Source organism: Osmerus mordax, chromosome 13 (assembly GCF_038355195.1).
Source record: "Osmerus mordax isolate fOsmMor3 chromosome 13, fOsmMor3.pri, whole genome shotgun sequence".
NCBI lineage: Eukaryota > Metazoa > Chordata > Actinopteri > Osmeriformes > Osmeridae > Osmerus > Osmerus mordax.
In genome coordinates, this window is record NC_090062.1 from 18,039,852 (window position 1) to 18,048,823 (window position 8,972).

At 49.6% G+C, this 8,972-nt stretch overlaps 1 protein-coding gene across 1 annotated transcript; it reads left to right on the forward strand.

Moving 5' to 3' along the window:
* The first annotated feature begins 299 nt into the window (after positions 1-299).
* lctla (lactase-like a) lies at positions 300-7,432 on the forward strand. The gene is made up of 13 exons (XM_067249332.1): positions 300-426; positions 2,697-2,857; positions 3,100-3,187; positions 3,285-3,394; positions 3,606-3,734; positions 3,868-3,963; positions 4,063-4,117; positions 4,219-4,380; positions 4,801-5,075; positions 5,243-5,369; positions 5,562-5,761; positions 5,834-5,897; positions 7,317-7,432. The coding sequence occupies exons 1-13, from the start codon at positions 300-302 to the stop codon at positions 7,430-7,432; spliced, it is 1,710 nt and encodes a 569-aa protein (XP_067105433.1).
* Positions 7,433-8,972: the final 1,540 nt, after the last annotated feature.

Genomic DNA, 8,972 nt, shown 5'->3' on the forward strand with positions numbered 1-8,972 from the left:
TCATCTGTGGTATCTGATGATACAGAGGGAAAAGTTAAACACTAACACTCTCATTACCAGTTAACATGAAAATGGCAAGTTGTTGAAAATACGTTTATTTTGCAAGCATATAGACAAACACTTCATTCACAGTGGTTTTGTTTTACAAGTCTCTCTGTGCAATCCCACACACATAGTTTATGAAGACAGACACAGTTGACAGGATGAGACAGGCCTGAGGGTGAGATTAGGGTGAGGAGTTGGTTCTGACAGCAGGCTGTTTGTGTGACCAGAGAGAGCGAGTTGCTCCCGGACCCACCATGCTAGCGAGGCTCCTGCTGGCGCTGTGCCAGGCTCTCCTGCTGGCGCTGTTTGTGGCGCCAAGCAACGACTTTGACTGGACCAAGACGGACCGCGGTTCCTTCTACTACGGCACCTTCCCAACTGGTACGGCAGGTGTTGTTATGGACACACCGTCTTTAATACCAACTCAGTTTGCTCTACACCATGGCTGATGTCTCATATGTTACTTTACACTGTGCTTGGAAAATACCAGCTGTTCCTTGTCTCCAAAACACTGTATGACACTGCGCTTCTGATTCTTGATATTATCCTGTACTTTCTATGTGCTCTAATTGTCGCTTTGGATGCAAATGTCTGTTAAATGAATAACATGTTAAAATGTAAATGGAGTATTAGTAAGTCAGGGGAGCAGACTCTCCTCTCCAGGGGGAGCAGACTCTCCTCTGCAGGGGAGCAGACTCTCCTCTCCAGGGGAGCATACTCTCCTCTCCAGGGGAGCAGACTCTCTTCTCCAGTCAGGGGAGCAGACTCTCTTCTCCAGTCAGGGGAGCAGACTCTCCTCTCCAGGGGGAGCAGACTCTCCTCTCCAGGGGAGCAGACTCTCCTCTCCAGGGGAGCAGACTCTCCTCTCCAGGGGTAGCAGACTCTCCTCTCCAGTCAGGGGAGCAGACTCTCCTCTCCAGTCAGGGGAGCAGACTCTCCTCTCCAGGGGGAGCAGACTCTCCTCTCCAGGGGGAGCAGACTCTCCTCTCCAGTCAGGGGAGCAGACTCTCTTCTCCAGGGGGAGCAGACTCTCTTCTCCAGGGGAGCAGACTCTCCTCTCCAGGGGAGCAGACTCTCCTCTCCAGGGGAGCAGACTCTCCTCTCCAGTCAGGGGAGCAGACTCTCCTCTCCAGTCAGGGGAGCAGACTCTCCTCTCCAGGGGGAGCAGACTCTCCTCTCCAGTCAGGGGAGCAGACTCTCCTCTCCAGGGGGAGCAGACTCTCCTCTCCAGGGGAGCAGACTCTCCTCTCCAGGGGGAGCAGACTCTCCTCTCCAGGGGAGCAGACTCTCCTCTCCAGGGGAGCAGACTCTCCTCTCCAGGGGAGCAGACTCTCCTCTCCAGGGGAGCAGACTCTCTTCTCCAGGGGAGCAGACTCTCCTCTTCAGGGGAGCAGACTCTCCTCTCCAGGGGAGCAGACTCTCTTCTCCAGGGGAGCAGACTCTCTTCTCCAGGGGAGCAGACTCTCCTCTCCAGGGGAGCAGACTCTCCTCTCCAGTCAGGGGAGCAGACTCTCCTCTCCAGTCAGGGGAGCAGACTCTCCTCTCCAGGGGGAGCAGACTCTCCTCTCCAGTCAGGGGAGCAGACTCTCTTCTCCAGGGGGAGCAGACTCTCCTCTCCAGTCAGGGGAGCAGACTCTCCTCTCCAGTCAGGGGAGCAGACTCTCTTCTCCAGGGGGAGCAGACTCTCCTCTCCAGGGGGAGCAGACTCTCCTCTCCAGGGGAGCAGACTCTCCTCTCCAGTCAGGGGAGCAGACTCTTCTCTCCAGTCAGGGGAGCAGACTCTCCTCTCCAGGGGGAGCAGACTCTCCTCTCCAGGGGGAGCAGACTCTCCTCTCCAGTCAGGGGAGCAGACTCTCTTCTCCAGGGGGAGCAGACTCTCTTCTCCAGGGGAGCAGACTCTCCTCTCCAGGGGAGCAGACTCTCCTCTCCAGGGGAGCAGACTCTCCTCTCCAGTCAGGGGAGCAGACTCTCCTCTCCAGTCAGGGGAGCAGACTCTCCTCTCCAGGGGGAGCAGACTCTCCTCTCCAGTCAGGGGAGCAGACTCTCCTCTCCAGGGGGAGCAGACTCTCCTCTCCAGGGGAGCAGACTCTCCTCTCCAGGGGGAGCAGACTCTCCTCTCCAGGGGAGCAGACTCTCCTCTCCAGGGGAGCAGACTCTCCTCTCCAGGGGAGCAGACTCTCCTCTCCAGGGGAGCAGACTCTCTTCTCCAGGGGAGCAGACTCTCCTCTTCAGGGGAGCAGACTCTCCTCTCCAGGGGAGCAGACTCTCTTCTCCAGGGGAGCAGACTCTCCTCTTCAGGGGAGCAGACTCTCTTCTCCAGGGGAGCAGACTCTCCTCTCCAGGGGAGCAGACTCTCCTCTCCAGGGGAGCAGACTCTCCTCTCCAGGCTTGTGAGAGGAAGGGTTCTGCCAGATTGCCACAACATGAGGAAAGCCCCCCAAATTAAATGATGATAGTGATAATAATAATATGAATAATCTATTAAGTTAGAAGAAGCCTTTATCCAAAGTAACATACAGGAGGGTTTTGACCTTGCAACCTCTTGATCTGCAGAAATGCTGAGACATATCCATCGTAAGCTGAGGTATAAATCTTGAAGTTTGTTCACTGAGCAGCTAAAATGTCTGTAACCCTAACCCCTAACCCTGCAGGGTTCTCGTGGGGTGCCGGAGGTTCTGCCTACCAGACCGAGGGTGCCTGGGACAAAGATGGCAAGGGGAGGAGTATCTGGGATGTTTTTGCCCACAAAAAGGGCAAAATCTTCCTCAATGATACAGGGGATTCCACCTGTGAAGGCTACTACAAATTCAAGGTAGTGTGAGGTCACAATTCACACCCAGTCTACTTGACATGGTACTACCTCTGTCCAGACACCTCACTTGAGAAGCACAAAACTGTTGCTTTTATCAGCATAGTTCAGCAAGAGTTGGTGTTGTAATGTATCGTGAGACACTACAACATCCTCATGTGACTCAGAAACCAAATGTGAAACAACAACAAAAATTACCCATCCCATGCTCAAATGAACATATATGTTCTAACTGCTATTTGTAGGACGACATCACCTTGATGAAGGAAATGAAACTGAATCATTATCGTTTCTCCATCTCCTGGCCAAGGATTCTACCCCATGGGATCAAAAGTAACACCCGTCAAATCATTGTTTTCAACAGAGATTGTTCTGTCTCCACAGTGCATGTGCATGACCCTTTAGGGTTTACGTCTCTGTGTGGTTTCAGCGGAACATCTAAACGAGAAGGGAATCAAATACTATGATGACCTGATCAACACGCTGCTGGAAAACAACATCACACCGATAGTCACCCTGTATCACTGGGATTTACCTCAAGTGAGTCATGTTAGACGATCAGAAGTTCCCATGCACTGTAGGCTTGGCAAGACAATACCTGGCATCAGGACACAATCATAACCTGTGAAGAACACCGTTAGAGACTCCATACACCATGTCACACTGATGCTGCCTACACCATCCACAGCCACCAGTGTGAAGTGATGTCATATTAACATACCTTCTGGTGTCTTCCTCTCTTCCTGCGTAGATCTTAGAGGAGAAGTACGGCGGATGGCAGAACGTTAGCATGATCAACTACTTCAACGACTTTGCCAACTTGTGCTTCGAGCGATTTGGGAGCAGAATCAAGTACTGGATTACCTTCAATAACCCCTGGGTATGGTCGACTTGCCAGGGGCCCGACTGATGATAAGCATTGCTGTTGGAGATAGGGTTTGGTGTGATGTTGTGTTGATGCAATGTGTTGTGTATCTGCAGTGTGTTGTTGATGCAGAGTTGTGTGTGTGCAGTCTGTGGCAGTGGAGGGCTATGAGACAGGAGAGCACGCTCCAGGACTTCAGCTGAGAGGAACAGGAGCCTACAGGGCAGCACACCACATCATCAAGGTACCAGCTGGAACACCAAGACAAACACACCTGCTGGACATGTATGAATGCAAGTCACATTACAGTATACTAACATCAAAGTGATGCTTTTTTCTTTAGGCGCATGCTAAAGTTTGGCATACTTATGACACACAGTGGAGAAGCAAACAGAAAGGTACCCAGCCTCCTGTCCAGGCTCTGAGGGAACAACTCGACTGATTCAAGTGTTGGGTGTGTTAGTGTTGAAGGCAGCTGACCTACTGCTCCTGTGTGAAGGGCTGGTGGGCATCTCCCTGTCTGCTGACTGGGGAGAGCCGGTGGACATTACCAACCAGAGGGACATCGAAGCAGCTGAGCGATACGTGCAGTTCTACCTGGGCTGGTTCGCTACGCCCATCTTTAACGGAGACTACCCACAGGTTATGAAGGACTATATAGGTAGGCAGCATGGAAAGAACTTTATTCCCCCAGGGGATAAATAAGATATCTGTCTGATGGGAGTCAGGTGGCTGAGCGGTGAGGGAATCGGGCTAGTAATCCGAAGGTTGCCAGTTCGATTCCCGGAAATGCAAACTGACGTTGTGTCCTTGGGCAAGGCACTTCACCCTACTTGCCTCGGGGGAATGTCCCTGTACTTACTGTAAGTCGCTCTGGATAAGAGCGTCTGCTAAATGACTAAATGTAAATGTCTGTCCATCCATCCCTCCATCTGTCCTTCTGTCCCTCCCTCCCTCCCTCCCTCCCTCCCTCCCTCCCTCCCTCCCTCCCTCCCTCCCTCCCTCCCTCCCTCCCTCCCTCCCTCCCTCCCTCATTCACTCCCTCCCTCCCTCCCTCCCTCCCTCCCCCGGCTCCCTGCAGGCAGGAAGAGTGCCCAGCTGGGTCTGGGGTCGTCCAGGCTGCCCGTGTTCTCCTCTCAGGAGAAGAGCTACATCAAAGGCACATGTGACTTCCTGGGGATCGGCCACTTCACAACGCGCTATGTCACGCAGAAGAACTTCCCCTCCGGCCGCGGCGGCAGCTACTTCTCTGACCGGGACCTGGCTGAACTGGTGGACCCTCGCTGGCCGGACCCCGGCTCCGAGTGGCTCTACTCCGTTCCCTGGGGCTTCCGACGCCTGCTTAACTTCGTCAAGGTACAAGGCTGAAAGCAGAGATCAGGACAGTTCATACAGCTAATCTACTTACTACTGTATGGTTTATAGGCTGCCTAGACATTACCTTCATCCACACTTCATTTGTTACATGATTTCACTTTGGCCTAATTTGATCAGTTCTGCTAACCATTCGTGTCGTGTTCCAGACACAGTACGGTAATCCTATGATATATGTGACGGAGAACGGCGTGTCGGAGAAGATCATGTGCACAGATCTCTGTGACGACTGGAGGATGCAGTACTTCAAGGATTACATCAATGAGATGCTCAAGGGTCAGAGCCCAGAAATCACATCAATCTGTTTTCATGTCATCATTTGAAATGTTATGGATATAGAAATGTTTATTTTATACCTTCATTTATTCTTGAATGTTATATTTAAGATACCTTATGTAGTACCAAATAAAGTCAGTACATTTCTCGTATAAATTTCCACTTGACCTGAGCAGGTTTTCTGTGTTGCAGCGATCAAGGACGGTGTGAATGTGATGGGCTACACAGCGTGGTCCCTACTGGACAAGTTTGAGTGGGACGAGGGCTTCTCGGAGAGGTTTGGGCTGTTCTACGTCGACTTCAGGAGCAAGAACAAACCCCGCTACCCGAAAGCTTCGGTCCAGTTCTACAAACGCATCATCAGCTCCAAAGGGTTCCCCAATCAGAGAGAGGTAGCGACACAGCAACGCGCATCACTAACAGTTGCTATGGTTACATGACACTGACAGTTCCTTTGTACGCAGGTGGAGAGCTGGAGAAGAGAAGCTACCGAGACGTGCTCTTCCAGCAACCAGCTCCTTGCTGCAGGTCAGCACACACACACACACAATCAGCTCCTTGCTGCAGGTCCGCACACACACACACACACACACACAATCAGCTCCTTGCTGCAGGTCAGCACACACACACACACACAATCAGCTCCTTGCTGCAGGTCCGCACACACACACACACACACACACACACACACACACACAACCAGCTCCTTGCTGCAGGTCAGCACACACACAATCAGCTCCTTGCTGCAGGTCCGCACACACACACACACACACACACACACAACCAGCTCCTTGCTGCAGGTCAGCACACACACACACACACACACACAACCAGCTCCTTGCTGCAGGTCAGCACACACACACACACACACAATCAGCTCCTTGTTGCAGGTCAGCACACACACACACACACAATCAGCTCCTTGCTGCAGGTCAGCACACACACACACACACACACACACACAACCAGCTCCTTGCTGCAGGTCCGCACACACACACACACACACACACAACCAGATCCTTGCTGCAGGTCCGCACACACACACACACACAACCAGCTCCTTGCTGCAGGTCAGCACACACACACACACAACCAGCTCTTTGCTGCAGGTCAGCATACACACACACACACACACACACACACACACAACACACACACACACACATACACATACACAGAACACACAGTATAGAGACGTGAAGCTAGCCGAGCCAAACTATTTGGTAGCTAGCTTGATTCCCACAACCCTAACAGGGTTTGGCTTTGTTTGTCCCAGAGTACCTAACCCTGCAACTAGCAGAGTACCTAACCCTGCAACTAGCAGAGTACCTAACCCTGCAGCTAGCAGAGTACCTAACCCTGCAACTAGCAGAGTACCTAACCCTGCAACTAGCAGAGTACCTAACCCTGCAACTAGCAGAGTACCTAACCCTGCAGCTAGCAGAGTACCTAACCCTGCAGCTAGCAGAGTATCTAACCCTGCAACTAGCAGAGTACCTAACCCTGCAACTAGCAGAGTACCTAACCCTGCAGCTAGCAGAGTACCTAACCCTGCAGCTAGCAGAGTACCTAACCCTGCAACTAGCAGAGTACCTAACCCTGCAACTAGCAGAGTACCTAACCCTGCAGCTAGCAGAGTACCTAACCCTGCAGCTAGCAGAGTACCTAACCCTGCAGCTAGCAGAGTACCTAACCCTGCAGCTAGCAGAGTACCTAACCCTAACTCCTGTAACCCTAAGGCATGAGCAGCACTCAGGGAGGCCCAGGGTGTGGCATGATGAGGTTTAGGTACCAACCATCCTCCTTATCACACTATAGTTGATGAGACCAACCAGTTCTAATCCCACTTGAGGTTTCAGAAACTTTACAATTACATTAAGACATGATGTCACGTAAAAGCATACAAAAGCCCGTATTAATGCTGGTTTAATGTGACTGATGTTTCAGACCCCCTGACGAGCCACATGGAGATGGTGTCTGAGATCGTTGTTCCGACGGTGTGCACCCTCTGCATCCTGCTCAGTGCCGTCTTCCTCATGTTCCTGCTGCGCCGACGCTTCTAGAAACCTGCTGCACCTGCAAACTGTCTAAACATTAAAATAAAATGCTGCTGATTTTGGTCTATGACTCATGACCAAGACCACAATAAACAAAGGCTGAACATGATAGGCTGCTTTTTCAGGAGTCAAATGTTGATGTTTTCCTTCTTTATTTAGAAAACTGATTTTGTGTAACCATGTTTAATTGAATAAAGTCCCTCCTAAATGTAAATACCAGTCACCCCCAACATCACCACGTGAGTTTCAGGATACAGAATCAGCCCCTAAGAAGATGAGAGATGGAAGCAGATTTGGATCAGGGGTACTTTGATGCTGGTGACACCAGATTTCACTATGAACCAATTCAGGGTTGATGTTGAAATGTAGGCTTTGTTTTTAAGGTACGTTTATAACTTTTTAGCAAATGTTGTTGTTGTTTGCTTTTCCTGACCTTTCCAAACAGTCGTACAATATTAGCTGCCTTTTTATATAAGGTAAATATTGAGATTGTTTTGGACAGAGAACATTACAATACACTAAATAAATATATATATGATCAACTGTTATACTGTCCACTGGTCTGTAGCCTAAAACAAAAATAAAATTCTACAATAATGCTTGGAAACATACCCTATTTCTAAGACAAACATACACATGCATAAAGATTTGTTAAATATAGTTTATTTCTCCTCAGACGATCAGTTCTGGTCAGCTTGTGATTTCGATAGATAACGAGCACTTCAAGTTTCATTCTGGCTAAGTCTAGTAGCTTACGTGGCCTATGGACAAATAAAGAATTTGCCAGTGTTGCAGACATATGTAGGTACGAAGATGTCCGTGGCAGAGACTCAAGCGAAATGTTCCAACCAAGCACCAGCGAGGAGGTTGGTAGCCAGGAAGACCAGCCAACCCTTCTGGTCGTACCAGAATTGTACTCCTTTCGAATGAGCTGCAAGCTCTGCGCACCCAAGTACCACAGGCTAATGGCTTTCAAAAACTTGCTGTCTAATTTGAATAAAGGCTATTGATAACATGCCTCTGAAGTTTGACTTTTTGCGCCATTATAACACTTACAGGCAACTAGTTATCATATCTTCCGCTCCATGAAACACCTGTTAATGCTAGGTAGTAAACATATATGGTTCTTTATTGTATTTGAAAATGCGTTCATTTTCAATGGGCATAAATACGGCTGAAACAGGTGCATCCGAAATGTTTCAACATTTACATTTAACATTTACATATAACATTATAGTCATTATGGCCTTTAGAAAAAAAATTGGGGGGGGGAGGTGGGGTAGTGCATTATAGGTCCCTGTGGCGTGGCCTAGCTTTTGGCCTCAATGGCATTTTTTTTCCCTTAGGCCTACATTACGACTTTTATACTTTAAGTAGTTATAAAACCAGTACTTTTACACTTTTACTTGAGTAAAAAGCCTGAGTTGATACTTCAACTTCTACAGAAGTCTTTTTAAACCCTAGTATCTATACTTCTATCTCCAAATAACCTCAGGTTGTTCATTGTGACCAAAAGAACACACATGATGGCAGGACAGACCCTTTG

Coding starts and splice junctions, on each gene's coding strand:
- lctla (XM_067249332.1), top strand. CDS start 300: ATGCTAGCGAGGCTCCTGCTGGCGCTGTGCCAGGCTCTCCTGCTGGCG. Junction 4,118..4,218: donor GTGGAGAAGCAAACAGAAAG/GTACCCAGCCTC, acceptor TCCTGTGTGAAG/GGCTGGTGGGCATCTCCCTG. Junction 5,076..5,242: donor GCCTGCTTAACTTCGTCAAG/GTACAAGGCTGA, acceptor GTCGTGTTCCAG/ACACAGTACGGTAATCCTAT.